Source organism: Salvia splendens, chromosome 17 (assembly GCF_004379255.2).
Source record: "Salvia splendens isolate huo1 chromosome 17, SspV2, whole genome shotgun sequence".
In the NCBI taxonomy this organism is placed as follows: domain Eukaryota; kingdom Viridiplantae; phylum Streptophyta; class Magnoliopsida; order Lamiales; family Lamiaceae; genus Salvia; species Salvia splendens.
Genome location: NC_056048.1, coordinates 2,764,398 through 2,789,697, shown reverse-complemented (window position 1 = coordinate 2,789,697; position 25,300 = coordinate 2,764,398). Strand labels below are relative to the sequence as shown.

Genomic DNA, 25,300 nt, shown 5'->3' with positions numbered 1-25,300 from the left:
AAAAATAAAATGAAAGGAGGCGTAATAATTAAAATTAAATAGTATGGGAAATTCAAAGGAAGAATCGAGAGTAATTGTATCCAAACGAGCCACATCCAATTCATGATTGGGACAAAATGGATGATGCTTGATTGGATAGGATTACAAAGATTCCTATGTACCTCAAATTAATTCGTTTATTGCTTACCAATTTCTTACAATTTATAGCCACAAACATGTAAGTTTGGATCCCATGACTTTGTTGCCTGATCAAGAAAATTTTAGTTTAAGATTTGGAAGCTCATGCAATTGATACAAGGTGATGTGTTAGTTAATTAGTACTAGATGTATATATTGGCCACCAATTCAATGTTTCATGGATTTTGCGTGTACAAAGATGATTCGAACCCCGATTTATTTGAAGAGGAGAAATGTCGTACCAATTTAATTGCTTTGGTAAATGCTTTCTCAAACAGAAAAAAGAAAAGAAGGGAATAAGCTTGTGATAAACACGCAAGCTACAAATACGTACATGTTGTAATTACAAAACATTAACAGTGATAAATAACCCATCGTTTTCATACTCATAAATGCTTACCAATATTAGTACATCGTTAAAAATTTGATTGTTTTTTCATAATTTCATTGATAAATTGCATAACACCCAATTCCCAGTATATTTTGCATAAACATATCAAAGAACCTCAATGCAAATCATTTTACATCAAATTTAACATAATCATCAATTGTTCATATGTAATGCAGATATATGAAGCTACGAAACAATTTGAATTTGGTAGAAAACTTCTACATAAATATGAAAACCCTATTATAGTATTTAATTTGGGAGCTGTGAGTAAAGGATTACTACACATTCTTTTTTGATGAGCTAATCCTTTTCTTTTCAGAGTCCATCATTTAATAAATGAAAATTCCAAAACCCAAAATAGGCTTGGGCTTAGCTCCACACAATTTCTTTAAAAGCCCAAAATAGGCTTGGGCTTAGCTCCACACAATTTCTTTAAAAGCCCAAAATAGGATTGGGCTTTGCTCAGTCCAATATCAAGTACACACAAAACGAAAATAATCACTCTTTTAAATGGTTTCATCTGATCATGAAGGTTGTGCTTTGTATATTGTAATCATTCCAATTTGAAAACTAAGGAAAGAATAGAGTTCAATTGAGACCAGAAACACACTACATATGATTCCATTAAAACAAGATCACACTGTACAAAACAGACATACATCAGTTTTAGAACCTCCAAAAACTGCAAGAATAATCTAAGCATTGTATAGCTAAGGATCATGTCATAAAAAATTGTACATGGCTAGTGCTTCACTTCAGCTTCTATCCACTATCATTCATGCTTTTTCTGCAACTTCAGTTTTGCTTCTACGTCTCCACTGTAAGGTGCAGCATGGTAGGCATATTGATGGAGTACTGCGAAGAACATCATCTCGACACATACTAAAACCTTATGATATGCTTCGCCAACATTCTCTGTCTCTAACCAGAAATGATGAGATTGGAGAACGCCAAGATCGACCAAGATGTGTAGTAACACTCCCTGTATTCATCACGACATTAGCAGAGTTCAAATAATTTTGTTACGATGCCCAGTTGACAAAGAATCATCTTACTTTGTACCCCATGTTCATCATATTTTAAACATACTGAACCTTCGTAGGGATTCAAAATGCGAGAAACTGAAAGATAGTTCGTTACATTGGAAATTTCAGTTAGTTTAATAGCAGTTTCCTTTTAGCAGAAACTGATAGTGTTGTAGTAATGCAGTAATATAAAGCAAATTTCTTCATATCTTAATCTTGAAGAACATGTTTTGAATTCATTTATCACGACTTCTCAAATGTCTAGTCACTGTGGCTACAAGAGAAGATTCATCACTTGATTTTCAGTGATACACCGAAACGATTAGTTCTCTTACAAACAATCAGAAAGCAGCAAGGGGTTTCTCCCAATGAGATAGATTAGTAGTATCTAAAAATTTATTTTTTTCATATAAGTAGGCAGAGTGAAAACATGCACCTTTAATCAACCCATACAAATATAACTACTGTCCAGGTAATAACTCGAATTATACATAGATCTGATTGCATTTATGCCTATATCACAAACATATACATTTTCCAAAAACCTAGTTTTCATTTGGTAGATATTCAACAATCGCCATTCAGTTAGTGAAGTGTTGCAGTCAAGCACGAATCAACTCCCATATACTAACTTCTTATTCTAAACAACAATCCCACGGATTTAACGAAGAAAGAACACATGTGAAGCATGCAACATGAAATGCAATCACCATCCAATTTGTCAAGCTCTGAAGAAATACTCCCACATATTTATCTACTTAGTTGTTTATCTAGTGAATATAAAGCAGAGCATGAATTAAGAAAGCCGCAATTACCTGCCAAAAACCGAAGAAAACAATCCCCTTGATGCAGATGAACTTCGAGAGTGGCTCGTGTGGTTCCAATTCTTTGGCAAAGGCGTAATAGAAGACGAGCAACGAATACATGGCCAAAAGAATCGATATATTCAGAACAACGGTAAATCCCCAACCGAGCCAACTGGGATACACCCCAATGAACTGCAATGCCATCATCAGAACAGAACAAACCGGACGGATGATCACAAATTGCCATATCCAGCTCTTCAGACGCCTAAACTTCTCCTGATTCAAACGAGTCGTTCTAGGCTGCAGATTTCCAGAAAATAACACACAAATTCATAATTAACAATCCAGCTTAAAACATTTTTGCAGAACACCCAAATTATTAAACTCAATTGAGCTGCAGAAACCCTAGTTTTCTTATGGATAAAATTCAACACCAGAAAAGCACAAAGGACTACTTCGATTAAAGGGAAAAACCTCACCAGGAGAAGATTCATCGGAAACAGAAGGCGAATCTCTCTCCCCTTCATCTCATCAGGCACAGAATCTCTGCTCATCGAGAGATTCGAATAGCTATAGATCAAACTCAAAAACGTCGCAATTGCCTGCTCCGCCAACACCAAAACACACAATTCAACATCAATACACCAAATTAACACGACGATAAGAAGAAGAAAGAAGAAATCGACGCACCAAAGCACTGTAGCAGTCTTTGACAGAGTCCAGGAGCATGAAAAACTGCTTGCTGCCGCGGCGATCGATGAATCCGAAAAATGAGGTAACGGCGTAAACCGGCGGCAGGAGGAGGATGATGAGTATGGACCGCTGCTCCTTGGGATTCTTCCAGTAGAAGAGGTGCTGCGATACGAGCTGGAAACTATAGTGCAGAGTCAGCATCACCGAGAATCCGGCGCCGGCTAACGTCAGCTGCCGCCGATCCATATTTGCGAAATCCATGCTTTTCTGCAACTTGAAGCTGACGAATTGCAGTGATCGTTAGAAGTGTGAGTTCGATGAAGTGAGTATCGGGAGAGATGATGAACTTTGATCGATCAAGGAGTGTTCAACGGTCAGAGTTGAGATGCGAGAAAAGTCAAGGGGTGTGTTTGGTCGTGGATTGTCTAGAAAATAGAAAACATTTTTTAAACAAATTTGTAGGGGAAAATGAAACGTAAAATCGATTGACAAATTGGTCAATAATATGGTCTTTGAATTTTTGAAAAAAAAAAAAGTTTTTCTGGCATCAATATTAACAAAATAAGAGTAAATTGTGAAAAAAAAATCAAATTTTGGTCAATCTCATAATTTATAAAAATGGTTCAATATATTATAATTTTTGACATTTTTCTCGACTGTTAGCGAAATATTCTAGCATTCTATATTTTTGAGTTTATCAATATGAGGTGTATATATGAAAAATTAAAGGTATGATTGACTAAGTGTATTAAATGGTTTCAATTAAATAGTTGTACAATGTTTTGTCCACATTGAGTAATATATTTCGTTTGTCAAATTATACATATTTTTCCAAAATTATAGATTATGGGACAATAGAAAAAATGTTAAAATTATAATCGGTCATTTTTAAAAATTGTAGATTAATCATAATTTAACCAAATTTTATATAAAAAAAATTATATTGATGATAGTGTGCACTACCTCATTTGGATGTTTCCAAAATTCCAAGAGAAAAAGAAATAGTGCACACTTAATCACAAGTTACTACATGGAGAGTACTTATTTCTCTATGATTTTCAGATATAATTTCCTTATCTTTAATTTATACTCATTCTCTACTAGTAATAATTATTAGAACTTGTGTTACTACAATTTAGTCTACACTATTTTATAAGGAAAATGTTAATATTTTCAAGATTATTGTCGTTCTCTTTGATTCTTGAATGAATAAATGAAAAACTGACTTTTTTTCTAAGATGAAAAATGTACTAATTTTTATCAAATATTGAATAAAACACATTATAATTACATGTGTAGTCTATTTCGTGCTCATAATTCATAGCTTTCACAATTTATACCTGCCAACAAAATTGATCATTTGATTATATACTCGTTTATTTGTTGGATGACGCTTCCAACCACCACAGCCACGGTTAAAAGCTGTTTACAATCTTACAAAAAGTAGGATTCCTTCTACGTCGCAATCACAAACAAGGTTCAAGTTTGTTTCTACACAAATTTTCTAGAACTACCGACAAATTCTTTACTCTCGCGATTATCAGTGAAATAATCCAAAGATTGCAGGCCACATTTGTTCCCTTCTAACACATCACTATCCATCCCAACAAATACACCAAGACACACGTCTATTCAGAGCTCAGACAGCATAAATACGAGGTTCGGTCATGCTTTTTCTCTTACTTTGATTGTAATAATAATAATGTGTGCTGCTGAATCTTCAAAATCTATGTTGTTATCTGCACTTGTCTTTGTAGTTTTACTGTTTGATTGCGGTTTATTCCAAACTGCAGTTTCAAGGTCAGTGAGTTATGATAGCAAGGCGTTGATCATCGATGGGAAACGGAGGATCTTGCAGTCGGGATCCGTTCATTACCCGCGCACTACACCAGATGTAAGCTGCTATTTTAGTTTTTTTTTTTTATGTTAATTGGTTTGAGGTTGTAAAAGATGCAAGTGGTTTGTTTGTTGGTTTGAAGGTTTGGCCGGAAATCATTGGGAAGGCGAAGGAAGGAGGGATCGACGTGATAGAGACTTGTGTCTTCTGGAATTATCACGAGCCTGTGAAGGGAGAGGTATACGAGCTACGGTTTACTTGTGATTCGAGTGTATGCTTACATTGCCCGAAGTTTTGAGTTCAAGTGTCAGTCTGGCTACATGTGTCGAAGCAATCCGAAATACTACGTCAAGAGTAGTACTTTCAAATTCAGTTTAGTTTAGTTGAAGAGTATTTTGGAGTTATTTAGTACTACTAGACTGTGTTTTTATGTTACTATTTATTATACTTTATTGTGTTCATATGTGAATCAATTTATACTCTAGAATATGCAACAAGTTTAATCCATGTAATTGTTGGCAACTAATGACTGAGGTGGTGACAGAATTTGTACATTTTCTATAGATATATGGCTGTCATTGCACTAAACAAAATGACATACTAGATGTAATAAGATACTCTTCTTTCATTCTCATTCGACGTTGTTACCTCATACTCTGACTTAGTACTATTTTGAAGGCAGGTTCGACTTAATACGGTTCGTGAAGGAAGTTCACAAAGCCGGCCTCTTTGTGCATTTGAGAATCGGACCCTATGGCTGTGCTGAGTGGAACTACGGGTTAGTCTTTTCGTTTATTATGGAGCTTATTTTATTATAAGGATTGTGAAGTTGGAAGCTTTTTTCGATCTATCTTGAATCAAAGATGAAATCACTCAATTTCAACCACTTAATGTTTTCTACCTTGTTTGAACAGGGGATTCCCAATGTGGTTGCATTTCATTCCCGGAATACAGTTTCGTACGAAGAATGATCTTTTCCAGGTGCTTTCCTAGTTAGTTTTTTTATACGTATCAACTCAGAAGCTCAAGATTCCGTTTGGGCGGGGTGCAGAGAGAAATGGAGCGCTTTCTTGCCAAAATAGTTCGCATGATGAAGGACGCGAACCTATTTGCATCACAGGGAGGGCCGATTACTCCAAATTCACCAACCAAGCCATCGATGTGGACTGAGAACTGCGTTGGATGGTAAAACTACACAATTCAGCAATGTTTACACTCTTTTGGTCTATAGAGAGTTCAACAGTTCTATGTTACTATTTCGTAGGTTTCTAGCATTTGGATACGCTGTCCCTTTCCGACCAGTTGAAGACTTGGCTTTTGCCGTTGCACGCTTTTTTGAAAGAGGCGGCACTTTCCAGAACTATTACATGGTTAGTTAGCCACAGTAGGTTTTATATTGTTTAATTGCAGCTTGTGATTTCTTAGCTAATGCTATCTCCGACATTGTTTATTTTTTTGCAGTATTTTGGCGTTACCAACTTTGGTCGAACAGCCGGAGGACCTTCGGTTGCCACTAGTTATGACTATGATGCTCCAATAAATGAGTATGGTAAAACATTATGATCTAGATTAGAGGTTTCTCACTTCATATAATGGAGCCATGTTTTCCGTTCACGCTTGGATTTTCTTCCGAGTATCTTGTAATCGAATGAAACTGCAACAATGTTCACTGTAACTTCCATCAAATGTGATAATCTATGCAGGTTTTCTCAATCAACTGAAGTGGGGTCACCTGCGCGACCTTCATATCGCAAGCAAACTATGCGAGGAACATTTGGTCAATGCAGATGCAACCCAAATTTCTCTTGGTGAGAATCTTGAGGTATGTTTAATATTTAAAAGTCTGTCTTGCTACTTCTCGGCTTGTTGGAAAGTCTCTCTCTGTGTTCTCGTTTGTTCTACTCTCGTTCTGTGCTAAGAGGCGCAGATACGGAAACTAAATGGCGAAAGAGGGAAACTAATACTCAGTAATAGCTGGAACTACTGTGTACTTTTCTTTTCATGCACTCTTATATTTCTGATGATTTTATACTGAAAATTAACCGTCGTATTCTTGATCAGGCGCATGTATACTACAAATCCTCGGATGACTGTGCAGCCTTTCTTGCCAATTATGGTAGCTCTTCAGATGCAACATTGGATTTCAGAGGAAAATCTTACTTTCTTCCTGCATGGTCCGTGAGCATTCTTCCGGACTCTGTGAACGTTGTGTTCAACACAGCTAAGGTATATACTGTCTACTTCCTCTACCGAAGTTTCACAACTTCACATTTTCCATTTCTTGTTTCTGTTTCTTTTTCGATATGATTTTGGGTCCCGGGATTAGTAGTATGCACAGTCTATGAGAATATCAGATAGAACATATCTTCACTAAGAATATCAGATTAGTAGTTCTCTAAAATTTTGTACTTAGTTCTTTCATTTGTGATGGAAAAGGTTACTTCACAAACAGCAATCAATGATGAATGGTTGACTCGGAATGTCACCATGCATGAGTCTTCACTGTCATCGGTGTCTTGGAGTTGGTACAAAGAAGAGGATGGTGTTTGGGGTTTCAGCTCATTTGAGGCATCAGGTTTACTAGAGCAAATAAATACAACAAAAGATACAAGTGATTTTATGTGGTATACGATAAGGTAAATCGCTTCATTCTCCCTTTGTCGTTTTTACAAGTTCCATTCTACTGTATCAATAATACTATACTGAACTTGCTTCTCTTCTCTGTATTGCTCTACATGGCTGCAGCATAGACATTGATGCCGATAACAAGACAAATCAAATGAAAGAGGTAGGTTTGCTTATCGGGAGCTTGGGGCATGCAGCTCTTCTGTTTGTTAACAAGCAACTAGCAGGTGAGCCATTAGTTCAACTAACTTTTGATCTCTACTGAATTTGGACATTAGCACATTACTTCGCACGCATGATGTAAGAATTCCTCTTCTCGAACACAGTATTGAGAGGTTATTAACTGAAAGAATAAGCATATAAAAAGAACAGACGATCAACGAAGCACATCAAATTCATCTGTAGTTTGCTGCTACGTTTATTTATGTTGTTAGTTCTTTATACGAATCTATGAACAACGTTTTAGTTTCCCGATTAGTTTCAATCCATTGACATGCTTTTTATGATTCATCCAAATGCATAAAAATGTGTTTTTACTCTGTTGTTCATTGTGATTTCTTTACTGTCAGCATTTGATTATGGAAATCATGATGATGCCAGCTTCAATTTGAGTGCTAAGGTTGAGCTTCATAGTGGGAGCAACACAGTAGATATACTGAGTATGATGGTTGGTTTGCAGGTACGAGGTGTTCGAGTTTTATGTTTCTCTCTCGGATCTGCTCAATTCCACTACTTATGAGCTTGAATTTTCTTAACATCAAAAGGAGTGTGCATATAGATAGAAAGTGTCCATACCTGACTAAAAGGGATATTATATTAAAGTTTGGAACATAATTTCTTCAGAACTATGGGCCATGGTTTGATATACAAGGGGCAGGAATACACTCTGTTGTTCTAGCTGGATTGAACGATTCAGACGAGGATCTTTCTTCCGCGCAATGGACCTATCAGGTACTCAGTTAAACATCAGTTCATCGAATTATCATGTGTATCACATAATAAAAACCTAACTTGAACTGAAACTGCAATCAAATCTACCATTTCTCGCACTTCATGTTCACATTCATGGTAGACTGTACAAAGAGAAAAGGAACTGTGTCAAGTAATTCTAGCATACATCTTATCATATGCAACATCTTCTGTTGTAACAACTATTGTTCAACACCTTGCATCTATTCAGGTTGGACTTGAAGGTGAATATCTCGGGCTTCAGAATGTCTCTCTTGCAAATAGTTCAATATGGACGAACGAAGGTGCTTTACCCCTCAATCGCAGTTTGACATGGTACAAGGTAAATTGTATGCTGCAGCTCGTAAGCTAGACATGTCCTATACTGTCTTCCCCAAGGAACAAAATTTTCGGTTGCGGATATGTTTACAAACACACACATGGCATAGTATTAAGAATAGCATGCTCGATTTGACATTTTACCTGTATTATCAGACCGCATTCCTTGCTCCATTAGGGAACGGCCCTGTATCAGTAAATCTTTCCGGGATGGGGAAAGGCCAAGCATGGGTGAAAGGTCTGAGCATAGGGCGGTATTGGTCTCAGTATCTTTCACCATCAAGTGGATGCACAGAGCCATGTGACTATAGAGGAACTTATGACGTGTCAAAATGTTTGAAGAAGTGCGGCCAACCTGCTCAAACATTGTGAGTAGACACTTCACTTAGCTTCTTTCGAAGTTCTACAATGAATATATCTTCAGAAATCCACCCCAGCTCTTCTGCTAACTCTTCGTTTCTCGTTAATGAATCTTCTCTAGGTATCATATTCCACGTTCGTGGTTGCAACAGAGTGAGAACTTACTAGTCATTCATGAGGAGCTTGGTGGCGACCCAAGGACCATCTCTGTGGTAGATCAAATCGGGCATGTAACAGAGGATGATCTTCCACAGGCTGATACTTGGGAACAGGGAGTAGGGTTTGCATCCACGACACCAGAGCTTCAACTGTCCTGTGAAACAGGACAGCAGATTGATTCTATTCGTTTTGCGAGCCTTGGGGACCCTCAAGGAAGTTGTGGAGTACACCGGCCAGGGACTTACCGATGTCTCAACATATCTTAAGAAGGTAATTTCATGTTACTACACAGTTTAACCTGCAAAAAAATGAAGTAAAAATAATCAGTCACGGCTAATAGACTGTATGAATCACTGTTGTGTCTGTTACATTTAATCTTGCTGAAGTTGAAGCAGTAAGTGTGGTATCATACAGGAATGTGTGGGAAAGGAAAGATGTTTGATTCCCATCTCGACAGAGACGCTTGGAGATCCCTGTCCAAATCTTTCCAAAACCTTGGCCGTTGAAGCTCTTTGTCTAGGTTGAGACAGTTGACTGCTTTTCAACCTATAGCTTTCAAATTTCATCAACCATTCAACATTGTATGTATGCATTTATCAAAACATTATCTTCTCAGGATTCTGTATGTAATCAATTGCTGATGCATTTTGTCATGAAAATGGGTATGATTAGGATTGTATCCATTGCTTGAATACATCGACATCCCCTTAAAAAAATTGAACATCCTAATCAGAGACTTTGACAATTGCAGATGCAAATAACTTATAATACATATATGAACAAAGGTACAACTGTGAAGAGGCAGCTGGTATTCAAAACAAGACAGACTTTGTTTCTTACAAACTTATTACTACAGCAGTATCTTCCAAACAAATCTTCATGGAACAAGCAGGATAATTTTTCCGATATGCTTGCTGCTTTCCATGATCCGGTGACCTTCAGCAGCTTCTTCTAGTGGAAGACGCTTATAAACCACTGGCTTAATCTTGCCTTCAGCTATTGCTGGCCACACATATTTCTCCACCTCATTTACAATCACAGCTTTGTTCTCTAGGCTCCTATTGCGCAGACCGGCAGCTGTAACCGAGTAAATGTACATTTATTCAGTTTAAAATGCCAGTCATCAACTTAGTTACGTTGTAGGTAACTGTGATTTAACATAAAAGAAAAGAATGTGCCACAACATTCATTGGAGCTTCTATGTGATTCTTTCTAGTGCCAGTAAGGCTCGAGCAAGTTACCCTGCACTGTAAGGCGCTTTGATAGCAAACTGGCAAGGTTGATTTCGGTTGTTGTTCCACCCATAAAACCTATTATAAAAAGCCTCCCATCGATGTTTAGGCTTTCAAGGTTTCGTTGCAAGTATGAGGCACCAATGTTATCTAAGATGACGTCCACACCTGTTATTGATGAAAGTCAGAGTTAGAACCAATGGTGTGTTGATAAGAAAAGAAACTTGCGAGTAGAAAATCAAAGTTCATAAAGTTACTAAAACAATCAGCCAAAAATACAACCTTTCCCTGCAGTTTCTTCCTTAACACGTGAAACAAAATCCTCAGTCTTATAATTTATGCAGACATCAGCTCCAAGTTCCTTGCAAGCAGCTAATTTTTCTTCAGTTCCTGTATGTCGGTATAATCATATCATCAATAAAGTATGCCAGAATTGCTAATCAGTAAATGTTATCTTTGCAATAACCTGCAGTCACGAAAACCTTGACTCCAAGGTGCTTAGCCAATTGAATGGAAAATGTGCCGATGCCACTGGAGCCCCCATGTATCTGAGGTCACATGTGACTCAGTCAGATAACAGAAACAACAATACTAAGACCAAGGCAGTAATACAGCCTCTGTTGGATTAAATACAATCAACAGATTCTGAACACGACACTTGATTGATAACAAAATTCAGGCATGGAAAACATACCAGGAAGGTTTCCCCTTGTGATAGGTGGCTCATCATAAACACGGTGGACCACACCGTGCATGCTACTTCCGGAAAACTAGCTGCATCTTGCAACGAAATATTAGGCGGAACAGGAAGAACTTGGCCGGCAGGAACAGCAACCTTCTCGGCATATCCCCCTCCAGCAACAAGCGCACACACCTTTATAACACACAGCTACATCAGAACTTCACAATAATCACAAAGGTAAAAACTTGTGTACATCCAGATGTACTGTGCAGTCATCCCAAGTAGATATTAATAGCTAGCATAATCTCACCATCAACAATTAAGGTCATAAATCACCACCGCCAACAATTATGCACTTTCTAAAGTTGTAAACACTGTTGTTAAACTCTCATTCAATAACAAGCATGATCATAAGAATCGCCAATTGCAAAACGATGGCATCACCTGAATTCAAATTCAATTAGGCATTTCATCATACAGTTGATGCAAGCAACAATCACAAAGGTGAAAACTTGTGTGCATCCATCCCAATTAGGCTCTGTTAATCCCAATTAGAATTTAATAGCTCGCATAATCTAACTATAAACAATTAGGGCCATAAAACTCCACCATCGACAATTATGCACTTTCTACAGATGTAAACAATGCTCATCTCTCACTCAGCACAGAATCACCAATAGCAAAACGATGGCATCGCCTGAGTTCAAATTCAATTAGGCATTTCATCAAACAGTTGCCGCAAGCAACAATCACAAGAAGAGAAACCTGATCGCCGATCTTCCAGCGGAGGACATCTTTGCCGACGGCTTCAACGACACCGGAGCATTCAAGGCCGGGAAACTCGCTCTCGCCTTTAGGGGGAGGGTACCTGCCCAGGCGCTGAAGTGTGTCGGCTCTGTTGAGAGCAGTGGCGGCAACTCTGATCAAAACCTCGTTGTCTTTGATTTTTGGGGCATCCACTTCTAGCAATTGAAGGACTTCGGGGCCGCCTGCTTCCGTGATCACTATCGCCTTCATGATTTTTTTCGTCGCCGAAGGTTTTTGTTCTGATTTTGAGATGAGAAATTATTGAAATGTGTAGAATCAATCATTGAAGTGTGATGACTAAGAACTAAGGTGAATCTTGCTGACGGAGGAAACGTGAATGCAAAATTTTGAATTAAAAAATAAGAGTTACTGTAGTAAAATGATCATATTTTACTGTTCATATTATTGAATACTATCTACGTATGTGCAAAAAACAACATGTAGGTACAATTTTGCATATACTTAGGTCACATTTTTATACTCCCTCCAATGGGAGACGGGGAGTATATAAAATAGGATCCGCATTTAACTAACTTTTTCCTCTCATTTTTTACTATGTTTCTTAAAACATGTGCTAAATCAACTAGTTCCAATTACTGGAGAACATAGAGAGTAATAAAACATGAAATAAATGAGTCAATGAGCAAAAAATATATAGACAAAATTTAAGAGTTTTAAAAAGGGCAATTAGTGAGGAAATAAAATAAGTTTATAATGTATAATTTATATGTATGTGATGAAATTTGAGGGCATTTGCCCATGCTAGCTCCGTCCCTGCATATAAGGAAGAATCAACCGTCAACACCAAGGTTAGACTTACTAGTTTGAACTTTTTTGAAATTGAAGATGATCGTTTGCAAGGAAGAGTCGGAAACTATTGAACACACTATTTTTCAACTGCGTGGTCTGTAGAAGCCTTTGATACTATTATTGCAACCGTTGAAATATCTCAATGTGCTTACCCTGAAAGAATCGATGGCATGCTTCCTCAGGTGGTTGAGAACCTCTTTCCACAGTTTGACAAGAAGTTGTAGATATATTCATATTTCATATTTTATGTCAACAAATTTGAATAGATCCAAATCAGAAACATGGACGATAGAAGATGCAAGAAACTTAAAAATTCCCTAGAAAATATAGATGGCACAATTAGGTGTGGTGAAGAGGCAGCTGGTATTCAAAACAAGACAAGCTTAATTGTTCTTGCTTCTTGCACACTTAATTCTTAGTGCAGTATCCCAGCTATGAGCATACATTTCAACTGGCCACAGTAAATAAAACCAAATCTTCATGGAACACGCAGGATAATTTTTCCGATATGCTTGCTGCTTTCCATGATCCGGTGACCTTCTTCTAGCGGAAGACGCTTGTAAACCACTGGCTTAATCTTGCCTGCAGCTATTGCGGGCCACACATATGACTCCACGTTACTCAGAATCAAGGCTTTGTTCTCGCAGACCGGCAGCTGTAACCAAATAATCCATTCAGCATAACAAATACTCGAGTTTTAAAATGCCATTCATCAACTTAGGTTAGCTTGTAGATAACAAAAATATCATGCAAGGCTCAAGCAAGTTACCCTGCACTGTGAGGCGCTTTGCTAGCAAGGTTGATTTCAGATATTGTTCCACCCATAAATAAAACCTATTATGATAAGCCTTCCGTTGCAAGTATGAGGAGCCACCCACACCTGTTATTGATGGAAGTCAGAGATAGAAGCAATGGTGTGTTGGTAAGAAAGGAAAGTTGAGAGCAGAAAATCAGAGTTGAGAAAGAATTCTTGAAATGTACTAGACTAGAACAATCAACCATACAACCTTTCCCTTTCGTTTCTTCCTTAACACGGGAAACAAGTCTTATAATTTATGCAGACATCAGCTCCAAGTTCCTTGCAAGCAGCTAATTTTTCTTCACTTCCTGTGTGATTGGGATAGGATAATCATATCATCAGCAAAATATGCCAGAATTGCTAGCACATAGAATCAGTGAATGGTATCTTTGTAGTAACCTGCAGTGACGAAAACCTTGGCTCCACGGTACTTAGCCAACTGAATAGTAAATGTGCCAATGCCACTGGATCCCCCGTGTATCTGAGGTTGATAGAAATCCATGGGTTATGGTTGATAGAAATCCATGGGTTATATAGTGGATTAAGCTTTTTGTGTACACCGATGTGTGATATTATTATATTCATTTTTATGTTTCAATTGCCAACACCCTCCCTCAAACCAGGTGAATCTTGGAGGGGTTGGACTTTTTTATGATCGATTGGACAATCGGCCCAATTTTTTTCGATCGGTTGGACCATTGGCACAAAATTTTCAGCCCAGTTATACTGCTGAGTCAGTCATTTTTTTCGGTTTCAGCCCAGATATACTGCTGGGTAAGTTAAATATAACCCACAATCGGCGACCCGCTCTAATACCATGATAGAAATTCATGGGTTCCATCTTAAAACCAATTGATGATAAGAGGAGAGGCCGATGAGAATTATATAGTGGATTAAGTTCTTTGTGTACACCGATATTGGATATTATTATATTCATTTTTATGTTTCAATTGCCAACATAGGTTGCATATGAGTGAGTCAGATCAACAAAACAGCAATAAGAAGTTTAGCCTATATCAAGATTTTAGTTTTTTAAAATATTTTTTCTTGTGATGTGTTGTGTACTTTTTTCTTATCATTTTTATTATTTTGATCATTTTGTTCTTAAATTTTTTAATATATTGTTTTTAATTTTATTTTTTATTTTACAAATACTATTAGTATTATTTTTTAACTACTTAAAAATAAATTTAAATTTAAATTAATCAAATAACCGTACTAATTAATGGTTTTACACTCATGGGATCTACTAAATTAAATTCATTATACAAATTACTAAACCTAATACTAGCATAAAAATAAAAACAAAATAAAATTCATAATAAAAAAAGTACCTATATCCATAGGTGAGAAGATAGAGGAGAAAAATTGTGTTGGAAAAGGGTTTATTTTTTCACATAAGATCCACTTGGTATGATTTATAGAGGTGTATTAGTAAATGTTGTAGGTGATTCCTTCAGCAAAAATGAGCTACAACCTACAACTCACTATGTATAGAGTTGAGATAAAAGAAGTAAACTCGCAGGGGCGTAGCGCAGTTGGCAACGGATGGGCAGATCTTGCTGCAATTGAGATAAAAGAAGTACGAAGTGTGTACTGCATATATTGTATCATTGCTTAATGAGCTTCGACAGAGAATATATAGAGTAACTATCACATTGGACCTAGATATAATGAACGCGGTTTATACTTATACTATGAGTTAATTAATTCATAGTCAAACTATTATTAATTACTAATTCAATATCCTAATTTAGTTCATTATCTTTTAGGATATAAGATACAGGAGATGATTGTCGCTCTAGCTAGAAAGACTTAATTTTTTTTTAAGATCGACGGAAAACGAACGATTGATGTCCAAAATACTTTTACCTGTCTTAAAAATACTTTTACCTGTCTTAAAAGTAATGAATCTGAGATCAACTACGCATAATGGTTTAATCTTACTAACTAAAAAGTTATCTTAATAACTAAAAAGTTGCTTTTTGAAAAGATCAACAAATAAAGAAATCAGGGAAAAACTAAAAATGAAAAAGGGAAGAAACTTCAGATAAGGAAAGAAGCCAAAACGACACCGTATGGTCCACAAATCCAACTCCACCGTTAAAAAGGACATGGGATGTTGTTAATCATGAACCCTAGACTATGTTAATTGCAAATTGCAATCTACAAATTTAGCTTAAAATTCATTCAGCATCAGCTTGGGGCAAGAGAACTAAGCACGCTAAAGAGAGAAGAACATGAAGATCGTGCGTAGAGACCTGACGCGCAACGGACCTGGAAGTGTGAAGGTTAATTTCTTTTAATTATGAGAATTACTTATTGGAGCATAATCGATTTTCTTTTTGTATATTGGTGTCAATTATTTGATTATTTTTTTCTTGAATAATGGATTCTTAGTGCGTTTTTGTTTATTTGATTACTGATTTTGGTGCAGATGATTCCAGAAGAAGCAGATGATCTGTGGATTGCTTATAATTTGATTGTAGCGGGCGATAGTGTAATGGCCGTCACAGTCAGGTAGAATTTTCGTTGTGTTAAAAGATAAGTAATTTTATTTATCTGCAGCAACAGCTGTTCTAATTAGGATTCAAGTTGACATGGTAAATGGTTTTGGAAGTCTAGATTTGTTGAATTTTGAAATAGATACATCTCAATATGTTGTTAATTCAGAAAGGTTATGAGAGAAGCTGCTTCGGGAGGAAGAGATGCTGAAAGAGTGAAACTGAAACTAGAAATCAATGTTGAGGTAAATGAGGAACTTCATCCATGCTCTTAATGGCTGTTGAGTTTAGTTGAATGTAATGAAATAGTTCATTTACTTGAAATTTTTACTAGACAAGATAAGTAAGAATTTGTTTTCAATATCAGAGTGTCGAGTATGATAAAGAAGGAGCTGTCTTACGCATACGTGGGAAGAATTGTTTGGAGAATGAGCATGTCAAGGTAGGTGGCTTGGGTCTTCTACTCCTAATATCTCATATCCTTGGTGCTCCAACAGAACTTTTTTGTGTCTTATTGCAGATAGGAGCATTTCACACCCTAGAAATTGATGTCAACCGGGCTTTTGTATTGAGGAAGGTAGTTTTGTGTTAAATAATGTTTTCCCTTTCATGACCCGTCTCATTCTGTTATGCTTATTCAACACCTTCATGTTTATTGCATCTCACTGAAAAGTTAGACTGCATAAATACATTTATGCTTATTAAATATTTTCTCACCTGTTTTAGGACATCTGGGACTCGTTGGCACTGGATGTTATTCACCAGGCATCTGGTATGGACTTGTTATATTTGCTTTTTATCTCCTGTTTTAGCTACTACACAATCAAGATGAGGACTTAAGTTCCACTAAATACTTTGTTTTGACAAATGGACTTGACTCACCCAATTTAATATAGTCTATAGCTGACCACCAGTACCATAGATAATAGTACTATTAGTTATGATAAAGTATTAAATTGAAAAATTCAAAGAGTTATCATAGGAAGAAATTAAACAGAGCATCATCAATAGATGTTAGTATATATTTCTCGCCACCCTTTGAAATCATTGTATGGGTAACTTTAGTTCCATTGTGCTTATTGTGACTTCATATTTTTGCAGATCCTAACGCTAGCGCAGACCTGGCTGTTGTTCTGATGCAAGAAGGTCTATGTCATATTTTACTTATTGGTAAAAGGTAATGTTAGTAAATTTGGTTGTAATGTATACTTGAGGATATTTTTAACAGTATACCTATTAGTTGATTTGCTTTTTAGTTGGAATTCATGGGTTCTCTTCACTCTTCTATAGTTTAATGGCTTTCCAAGGCACGTATTTTGGTTTCTATGAGATGTAACTTAGATGATTGGTCATTTCAGTTTTATATACTACATTATTGTTTTCCAAGTCTTATGGTCAACTGATGTGTGCAACAGCATTACAATTACGCGTGCTCGTATAGAGACTTCAATACCGCGAAAGCATGGACCTGCTGTTGCTGGATATGATAAAGTATGAGCACCTTCTTGCTATATGTAATACTTGTCTGATTATGTTAGTGGAACTTTTTAAACATGAAGTCAATATAATCCTTTTTGGGATGCTTTTTTCTGGCAGGCCTTGACTAAGTTTTTCGAAAATATCTTACTGGTAACTTTAACTAATTCTTGTTGTTCTACCCAATCTTTCATTTTCAAAATTGATTCCGAAACTCAATTAGTATGGCATGCAAACTTGTGCTGTTTTAGGCATTTCTTAAGCATGTGGATTTTAATGTCGTTCGCTGTGCTGTGATTGCCAGTCCAGGATTTACTAAGGTACAATTAGATCTCATTTAACTTATCTCTGTAACTTACTGACTTTCATCTGTGTGCTAATGTATGTAAAGCATTCTTATTCATATTTAGGACCAATTTCATAAGCACTTAATGCTGGAAGCAGAGAGGAGGCAGCTGAGGTCTGTCATTGAGAATAAGTCCCGCATTATTCTCGTCCACACTACCTCTGGCTACAAGTATGACCTCCTCATTTTTATTCTTACTGTACTCTCGAACTTGTTTATATTTCCTTGGAGAAATCAGTGGCAATTTATGTTCGTATGATAAAAATTGAATTCAAGCATTTCTATGGTTCCACCATAAGTACTAGTGGCCATGTGTTCTCAAATGTAACCTCACTCTCCCAAGATATAATAGAGAGGGGCTTTGATATGTACTTAGAAATCCTTATAATGTTTTATTGTTATCTAGTTTGATCAGCGACTGAAAGACAGGGTGAAGTTTGCACTTTAAAACCCCGTAGCGCTATGGCTACATATGCAGTCTATTCGGCTAAGCTTTTTTTATTTTAATTTGATTGTTCATCATGCTTACCTGTGAAGACAAGTGTATGATTTGAAACTAAAATCTAAAAATTTACATCTTGTGTTGCACCAATTTTTCTCGATTTTTTGGTTAAAAAGGTCAAAAGGGTTGCTAATGAGTTTGCATGCTACTGTAAACGTGTGCCACTTTTGTAACTCTTATCTTTAAAAATTGCCGCAGGCATAGCTTGAGAGAGGTTTTGGATGCTCCTAATGTCATGAATATGATAAAAGATACAAAAGCTGCACAAGAGGTTAAGTTGCTCCTAGTGAACTTCCTATTAGCTATAGCTGCCTATTCCATCTTTGTTCTTATATGTTATCCTAGTACAACAACTTTCTTAGTCACACGAGTTATTTGAAGCTTATGTTTCATTTCTTTGATGCAGGTTCGAGGACTTAAGGATTTCTTTTCCATGCTTTCCAATGTTAGGCTCTATCCTTCGTATTGATGTTCATATCATTATCTTGTTTCTAGTGTAATATTCGTATAAATAACTGAAGGGATATAGTAAAAGAGGTAGGCTATAAGTTTCTTACTTATTTGACTTGAGCTTTTGCATTTTGCAAGGATCCTGAACGTGCATGCTATGGACCCAAACATGTTGAAGTTGCCCATGAGCGAATGGCTATCCAGACGCTTCTAATAACCGATGAGCTCTTCAGGTTCGTAGTCGCATAAACTCTTATGAACCTCACAACCTTTTGTGAATGACCGAACTGCACACATTTAAACCGGAGCCATTTGTGAAGAAGTAAAATCAACAGATAGGACCATTCCGTCATTTTGTGAAAACCCATACATCGTCTCCTTATTCCTTACAGACGTATCAAGCCCTATTAGAGTTATTATTCATTCATTTACAAATCATGAACATACATTTCCATATGCTATGCAAAGAGAGGCACCATAAAATCTCCACCGCTAAAGATGACTTCTCTTTCTGCAATTCTTAGGAGTTCTGATGTTGCAACAAGGAAAAAGTATGTCAATTTGGTTGACTCAATCAAGGCTTCCGGAGGCACTGTTCACATCTTCTCATCGATGCACGTTTCAGGAGAGCGTAAGTACTCAAATTCCAACTTTTTAGCTAATTGTTGTGTGTTGTGTGGTATTGTTTAGCTAATAATAAGAAGCTAATACAGTCTCGCATGCATTTTAAGAATCTGATTTTAACTAGCTTTTGTGAATTCATCGACATAATTTTGTTTTCGTCGAGCAGAACTAGCGCAGCTGACTGGTATTGCTGCGATTCTTCGTTTCCCACTGCCAGACCTAGACGACATAGAAATGTAACACAAGGTTGAATCAGAGACGATCAACTAGTTTGTGACTCTGTTTGTTGTATACTATATTCTTTTTTTAGTTTTATGCATCGGTCTTTCTTGTATAGAATTGTGAGCATTCTGATTATTATAAATTATAGGCCTGATGATTGAATTTCTTTCTTCGTGGTGATGTGAGGAATAAAAATAATGTTAATTGTAGTTATTCGTTAATGTTTTTAGTTCTGATTAGATGATTCTATAATCGTTTATCGTTTTCTTATCATTAATAAAGAAAGAACTTATGAGTAATTGTAATTTAGAAACATGTTTATGTATGTCGATTAACCTTAAATTATAAGTGAGACCCTCTAACCAATTTTGTTCTATGAAGTAAAACACCAAATACTAATAGTAAACTTTGAAACAACTTTATCAAAGTTCCATGCAACCAAATTACAATGTCAATAGCGTAACAAAATCATGTCAAAATAAACATCTCTATCACGATTGTTTCATTGTGAATTGGAGTTGAGATTTATTCTCTATAAATCACATTTACATAGATAGAGAGGAATACTATTATATTTACAAAATATTTTTATCGAGATCGGCATTTAATAATTTTTTTACTCTAAAGTTATTACCTTTGTCTACTACGAATAACCTTAGTAGTAGACAACATGAGTTTCAATGTAAAACTAGTAAATTATGACAGAGATGACTAAAAAAAGTGAATGTAGATTGTTAATGTTTTTGTGGGGAAAAAAAGTAGAATAAAACAAAAAAAATTAGTTGTTTAATTGGGCCGAACACATCTGACTTTAACGGGCAAGCAATGTACAAGCCTGTTATCCTTCCACTGCCAAGAGCGGGAAGTGGTCGTTGCTCTGTGAAACCAACCTAACGCGGTGCCCTCCACACTATGAGCCAAGAAGCCCATGCCTTCGCATGGGCCTCATGGTCCAACTCCCAGCTTGGAATGGGCAGGCCAGAATAAGCACTATAAAGCCCAGCCAGTTGGTTTGGGCCAATATCCAACCAATTTAATGCCCCCACATGGGTTATAAGCCATCGTTACAAGGCTCGGCGATATGCATGTATATTTGTTCCATTTATATATTGCATCAATTCAGGTTATGATATCGATGTGGGATAATACACAAAAAATTTAAAGTTGCTACTTTGGTGAATTAACACCTAAGAGAGAGTTCAATGGTACGTATAGCTAAGATACTACAACTTTGGTGTAAGAAAAATATCACTGTATTAATTAGAAAATCAATGTAAAAAATTCTCTTTAAACAATTCCCACACGTCAAGATTAAAGTTACCAAATTAAGTATATATAGTTGGTTGCCTTGGAAGTGAACATTGCTGCACTACTAAGAAACTAATGTACCTTAAATTCTGTTGCCAATTCTGCTAATTTGGAGTTGCTTGTGTAAAAACAACTTAGAAGACACGTGAAACATGAGTAAGTCTTTAGCTTGTACGCATTGTAAACTATCAATCATTTCTATACATAAGAACTAGCTTGTAATTTTGGTGGCTCAAGATATCCTTTTTCGAATTCCGAAAATGTCGGTTTTAAGAGCTTATTTCGTTGCTTTTCTTGCTTGTGTCGTTGTTTACGAACCTTGTGTTCAAGCATGGAGCAAAGAGGGTCATGCCATGACTTGCAAAATTGCCCAGGTATCAATATCATCAGATAGACTAGTTTTTTTGGATGAATTCTTTTTATCCGATATCGGTTGTGTAGGGCAAGAAATGTGGGATTTATAGACCAAATGAACGTTTTATAAATTCCCATGAATACACACAGGACTTGCTAGAACCAGAGGCGAACCACGCCGTCCAAATGCTGCTGCCCGACTACGCGAAGGGTGATCTCTCGTCGCTCTGCGTTTGGCCCGACCAAGTAAGACACTGGTACAAGTACCGCTGGACAAGCCCTCTCCACTTCATCGACACACCAGACCAAGCCTGCAACTTCAAGTATCAGAGTAAGTCAACAAAATCATCCTCACTTTTACACTCTCAACTGATTGTAATAACATCTGATTTTGATAATGAATGAAACATAGGGGATTGCCATGATGCAAAGGGTGTCAAGGACATGTGCGTCGCAGGCGCCATCCGCAACTTCACCGAGCAACTCTCTCATTACCATCATGGCTCCTCTGACCGGCGTTGTAAGACACAACAACCTAGCTTTTTGAGATGAGTTCTTCTGTTTGGTGTGTCTGGCTTAGAAATTTTCTTTTCTTTATTTTTAATGATTTTCAGATAACATGACAGAGGCCTTGTTGTTTTTAGCACATTTCATGGGAGACATCCATCAGGTAATGACCAAAACAGACACCAACACTTTTTTATGTGTGAATTCTTGGTGATTGGTCGGGTTTCGTCTTTGTTAGCCGATGCATGTTGGGTTCACGAGCGACGAAGGAGGGAACACCGTGGAGCTGCGCTGGTTCAGACACAAGTCGAATTTGCACCATGTGAGTGTTGGCTTATAAGATCATGCTACTAATGAAGTATTTATACCTTACATGCACCTTTTAGATTATTTCATAGTATATAGAAAAAGGGAAAATTGCTGGAAAAAATTATAAAGTGTGATCAAGTTTTGGTCCATCTGTCAAAAAAATAATGAAGTTTAACACTATATGTTTGCATATAACTAGCCAACACCACTTCTATATATGCATTACAAATTACAAGAAGAAAACAAATGAGAAGAAAGAAATTAGGCTCTTCCACATCGAAAGTTTAGTAGATGAAGTATGAGAAGTGCACATATATAAAATGAAGAAATAAAAAGAGAAAACATACTTACCTGGACGGGGTCAATTGGTGATCCATAAGGCGAATGGCCTAGGTTGGCGACCTCAATTGCACTTATGAGGGGCGCCCGCCTAAGGTCGGCCCAAGTGGTCGAGCCTACGTCATAATTTGTGTTAGAGGGAGCTTGCGTTCGCGCAGCCCCTGCTAAATCTAAGTCAAATTTGTTGCCATCAAGCTGTTGGGCTTTGATTTTAGTTAATTAATTAATGATTGATTTTGTAGAGTAGTTAATGATTGATTTTGTAGACTAATTAATTAGTATTAAGTGTAATAGGAGAACATTAAATTAACTCTATTATTTTAATTAAATACCTTAATTTTACTTGAATTCGCATATGTAGTTTGGAATTGGGTTGAAATAGAAAATTAACTCTATCATCTTAATTAAATACCTTAATTTTACTTGAAATCGTGTAAGTAGTTTGGAACTGAGTTGAAATAGAAAAAGTGTGACGTAACATGAAGTAGAAGCAGGCAAGGAGTATATGATATTGCATCTCAATTTTAAGTTTATATCTACATTTTTATCTTCATGTTCATAATATTCTTCAATTTGATAACATACTTCATTGTTACCTTGAGACACTATCACATGAACTATATACTCCCGGTCAAAAAAAAATAGTTCAAATTGTGGATGACACAGATTTTTATGAAAATTTGATAAAGTAAGAGAGAGAATAAGAAAAAGTGCATAAAGTAAGATAAAGATGGAGCAAAAATGGATAAAGTGTGAGAAAGAAATAGAAAAACTAGGTAAAGTATGAAAGAGAAACTTTTTATTTTAAGAACTTTGGACTTTTTTTGGATAAACCAAAATGATAAAATGGGACTATTTTTTTGTGGACGGAGAGTGTCACCATACACGACCTAAATTTTGTTGTGAGATAATTGCAAAGAATGTTAAATTTTGTGGTTTTTCTGACTAATTTTTAAAGTTGTGAAATAGACCAGAATTTGACTATATTTCATATTTTTCCGACAATTTGTCTTATACTATTAAATACTCCTATGTCTACAAAGGAGGTAATCACTAATCACTCCATTTAAGATCAAGATTAGATACTTCACTTCTCTTGTCAAGTTGCAAATTGAGTGAGCATAACGGTATTAATTTCATGCCCAATTAGGTGTGGGACAGAGAGATAATTCTTACAGCCGCCGCAGACTATTATGGAAAGGACATCAACCTCCTCCAACAACACATTCAAGGAAACTTCACTCATGTAAGCTACCTAAAACAAACCAAACCTTAAACTCATCATTCATATATGATCATAACATCAAAATTTACTTGCAAAATCCACTGTTGCTAACAGGGAATCTGGTCCAGTGATCTTGCCACCTGGAAGGAATGTAGTCACATATCTTCTTGTGTCAACAAGTAAGTATCTTTACCAACAAATGCAAGAAACTATGAATGTAGTATGTAGTAATGTTGGTGTTTATAAATTATAATCATGTAATATATTTGCAGGTATGCAGCTGAGAGTTTGGACATGGCTTGCAAATGGGGATACAAAGGTGTTGAATCAGGGGAGACTCTTTCGGGTAAGGGCCGGGAGGGGGGGCATTTTCCGATCAAAATTTGAATACGAAATATAGATTATACAGTCTTTTAGGTGAACACTAATTTTGTTTCCATCCCTGTTGTTAACAGATGATTACTTCAACTCAAGATTGCCCATAGTTATGAAGCGGATAGCTCAAGGCGGAGTCCGGCTAGCTATGATATTGAACCGAGTTTTTTCCGGTGATGGCCTAGAGATGGAGGAGACTCTTGTTGCTACTTGATTACTTAACTTTCAACAAATTTACTTCCTTCACTTTGCATTGTTTTTTATCTAACATAATTGATTTATTTTTCTATTTGCATCATCTGTTATTCCCGAATATGAATAGAATAATTACCTCGAGAGTTGATGGTAGGTAATACTCCAAATTGAATTAGCTAGATGTAAAATTGGTTATAGAGAGATATAGAAAAAATTGGTTGTTTAATTATAGCGGGTATACCTGTTACCCGCAAAACCCGATCCCGCCCAGTTATCGCCGGATAGCGGGTCGAAATGAAAATTATCCATCACCCGCTACCCATTTTGTCACCCCTAATTAAATGCGGTAATAAACACCTTGAAGAGAAATAAAAAATTGGTTGTTTGTAACAACATCTGACTTTATCGGGCAAGCAAAGCACCGGACTATTATCCTTCCACTGCCGAGAGCGGGATGTAGTCATTGCGCTGTGAAGCAAGTGCCTTCCACCTACAGGCAAAAAGCCCGTGCCTTCGCACAAGCCCCGTGGCCCAACTCCGAGCTTGGAAAGGGCAGGCCAGAAAAAACTCCACAAAGCCCAGACAGTTGGTTTGGGCCTTGGGGAATTTTAATGCCCCCACTTGGATTATAAGCCCACGTTACTAGGCAAAGCGACATAGCTATACATATGACTCATTTATATCAAAAATATTTTTATGATATCGATGTGGGATGATAAACAAGAAACTTTGAAGTTACTAATTTGGATTAGAAAATTAAAAAAAAAAGTTACTAATTTGGGTGTATAACTCTCGTGTTGGGGAAAATATTATTAATAACAAAATCAATGAAAAAAAATGTCCAATTCCTAAAACATTATCTCTTTGAACAATT

General features: G+C 36.6%; 4 protein-coding genes, 1 non-coding gene and 2 pseudogenes across 5 annotated transcripts; 4 read left to right on the top strand and 3 right to left on the bottom strand.

Moving 5' to 3' along the window:
* Positions 1–1,160: 1,160 nt before the first annotated feature.
* On the bottom strand, positions 1,161–3,514 carry LOC121774714 (transmembrane protein 184C-like). The gene is made up of 4 exons (XM_042171583.1): positions 3,090–3,514; positions 2,879–3,001; positions 2,409–2,699; positions 1,161–1,550 (listed from the first exon to the last, which is right to left on the bottom strand). Exons 1-4 carry the CDS (start codon positions 3,351–3,353, stop codon positions 1,341–1,343), a joined length of 888 nt encoding a protein of 295 aa, XP_042027517.1. The 5' UTR covers positions 3,354–3,514; the 3' UTR covers positions 1,161–1,340.
* Positions 3,515–4,804: 1,290 nt separating this feature from the next.
* LOC121774711 lies at positions 4,805–9,957 on the top strand (annotated as a pseudogene).
* A 148-nt stretch (positions 9,958–10,105) lies between these two features.
* Positions 10,106–12,390, bottom strand: LOC121774713 (quinone oxidoreductase PIG3). The gene is made up of 6 exons (XM_042171582.1): positions 12,040–12,390; positions 11,287–11,466; positions 11,059–11,140; positions 10,875–10,982; positions 10,602–10,760; positions 10,106–10,437 (listed from the first exon to the last, which is right to left on the bottom strand). The coding sequence occupies exons 1-6, from the start codon at positions 12,289–12,291 to the stop codon at positions 10,238–10,240; spliced, it is 981 nt and encodes a 326-aa protein (XP_042027516.1). The 5' UTR covers positions 12,292–12,390; the 3' UTR covers positions 10,106–10,237.
* A 979-nt stretch (positions 12,391–13,369) lies between these two features.
* LOC121775042 lies at positions 13,370–18,705 on the bottom strand (annotated as a pseudogene).
* On the top strand, positions 15,811–20,027 carry LOC121775041 (protein PELOTA 1-like). The gene is made up of 16 exons (XM_042171995.1): positions 15,811–15,981; positions 16,128–16,210; positions 16,364–16,439; positions 16,562–16,636; positions 16,715–16,771; positions 16,921–16,966; positions 17,296–17,371; positions 17,610–17,685; positions 17,791–17,823; positions 17,922–17,990; positions 18,081–18,187; positions 18,717–18,789; positions 18,925–18,963; positions 19,107–19,201; positions 19,493–19,599; positions 19,759–20,027. Exons 1-16 carry the CDS (start codon positions 15,931–15,933, stop codon positions 19,830–19,832), a joined length of 1,137 nt encoding a protein of 378 aa, XP_042027929.1. The 5' UTR covers positions 15,811–15,930; the 3' UTR covers positions 19,833–20,027.
* Positions 20,028–21,282: 1,255 nt separating this feature from the next.
* Positions 21,283–24,579, top strand: LOC121773321 (endonuclease 1-like). The gene is made up of 9 exons (XM_042170152.1): positions 21,283–21,496; positions 21,627–21,807; positions 21,889–21,996; positions 22,091–22,146; positions 22,222–22,305; positions 23,782–23,877; positions 23,971–24,035; positions 24,129–24,202; positions 24,312–24,579. The coding sequence occupies exons 1-9, from the start codon at positions 21,383–21,385 to the stop codon at positions 24,443–24,445; spliced, it is 912 nt and encodes a 303-aa protein (XP_042026086.1). The 5' UTR covers positions 21,283–21,382; the 3' UTR covers positions 24,446–24,579.
* Positions 22,636–22,796, top strand: LOC121775608. The gene has a single exon (XR_006045160.1). It is a non-coding gene; the product is annotated as a U1 spliceosomal RNA (small nuclear RNA).
* Positions 24,580–25,300: the final 721 nt, after the last annotated feature.

What these genes read in the sequence shown, in the direction of transcription:
- LOC121774714 (XM_042171583.1), bottom strand. Translation starts at nt 3,353, where the DNA reads ATGGATTTCGCAAATATGGATCGGCGGCAGCTGACGTTAGCCGGCGCC. An exon ending in AAGACTGCTACAGTGCTTTG is followed by an intron (nt 3,002 to 3,089) that starts GTGCGTCGATTT and finishes TTGGCGGAGCAG; the next exon opens with GCAATTGCGACGTTTTTGAG. An exon ending in TTTTCTTCGGTTTTTGGCAG is followed by an intron (nt 1,551 to 2,408) that starts GTAATTGCGGCT and finishes TGATGAATACAG; the next exon opens with GGAGTGTTACTACACATCTT.
- LOC121775041 (XM_042171995.1), top strand. Translation starts at nt 15,931, where the DNA reads ATGAAGATCGTGCGTAGAGACCTGACGCGCAACGGACCTGGAAGTGTG. An exon ending in ATTTTACTTATTGGTAAAAG is followed by an intron (nt 17,372 to 17,609) that starts GTAATGTTAGTA and finishes TGTGTGCAACAG; the next exon opens with CATTACAATTACGCGTGCTC. An exon ending in CTGTTGCTGGATATGATAAA is followed by an intron (nt 17,686 to 17,790) that starts GTATGAGCACCT and finishes TTTTTCTGGCAG; the next exon opens with GCCTTGACTAAGTTTTTCGA.
- LOC121773321 (XM_042170152.1), top strand. Translation starts at nt 21,383, where the DNA reads ATGTCGGTTTTAAGAGCTTATTTCGTTGCTTTTCTTGCTTGTGTCGTT. An exon ending in TGACTTGCAAAATTGCCCAG is followed by an intron (nt 21,497 to 21,626) that starts GTATCAATATCA and finishes GAATACACACAG; the next exon opens with GACTTGCTAGAACCAGAGGC. An exon ending in ATCAGGGGAGACTCTTTCGG is followed by an intron (nt 24,203 to 24,311) that starts GTAAGGGCCGGG and finishes TGTTGTTAACAG; the next exon opens with ATGATTACTTCAACTCAAGA.
- LOC121774713 (XM_042171582.1), bottom strand. Translation starts at nt 12,291, where the DNA reads ATGAAGGCGATAGTGATCACGGAAGCAGGCGGCCCCGAAGTCCTTCAA. An exon ending in CAAGGTTTTCGTGACTGCAG is followed by an intron (nt 10,983 to 11,058) that starts GTTATTGCAAAG and finishes ACCGACATACAG; the next exon opens with GAACTGAAGAAAAATTAGCT. An exon ending in AAAGCGCCTTACAGTGCAGG is followed by an intron (nt 10,438 to 10,601) that starts GTAACTTGCTCG and finishes ACTCGGTTACAG; the next exon opens with CTGCCGGTCTGCGCAATAGG.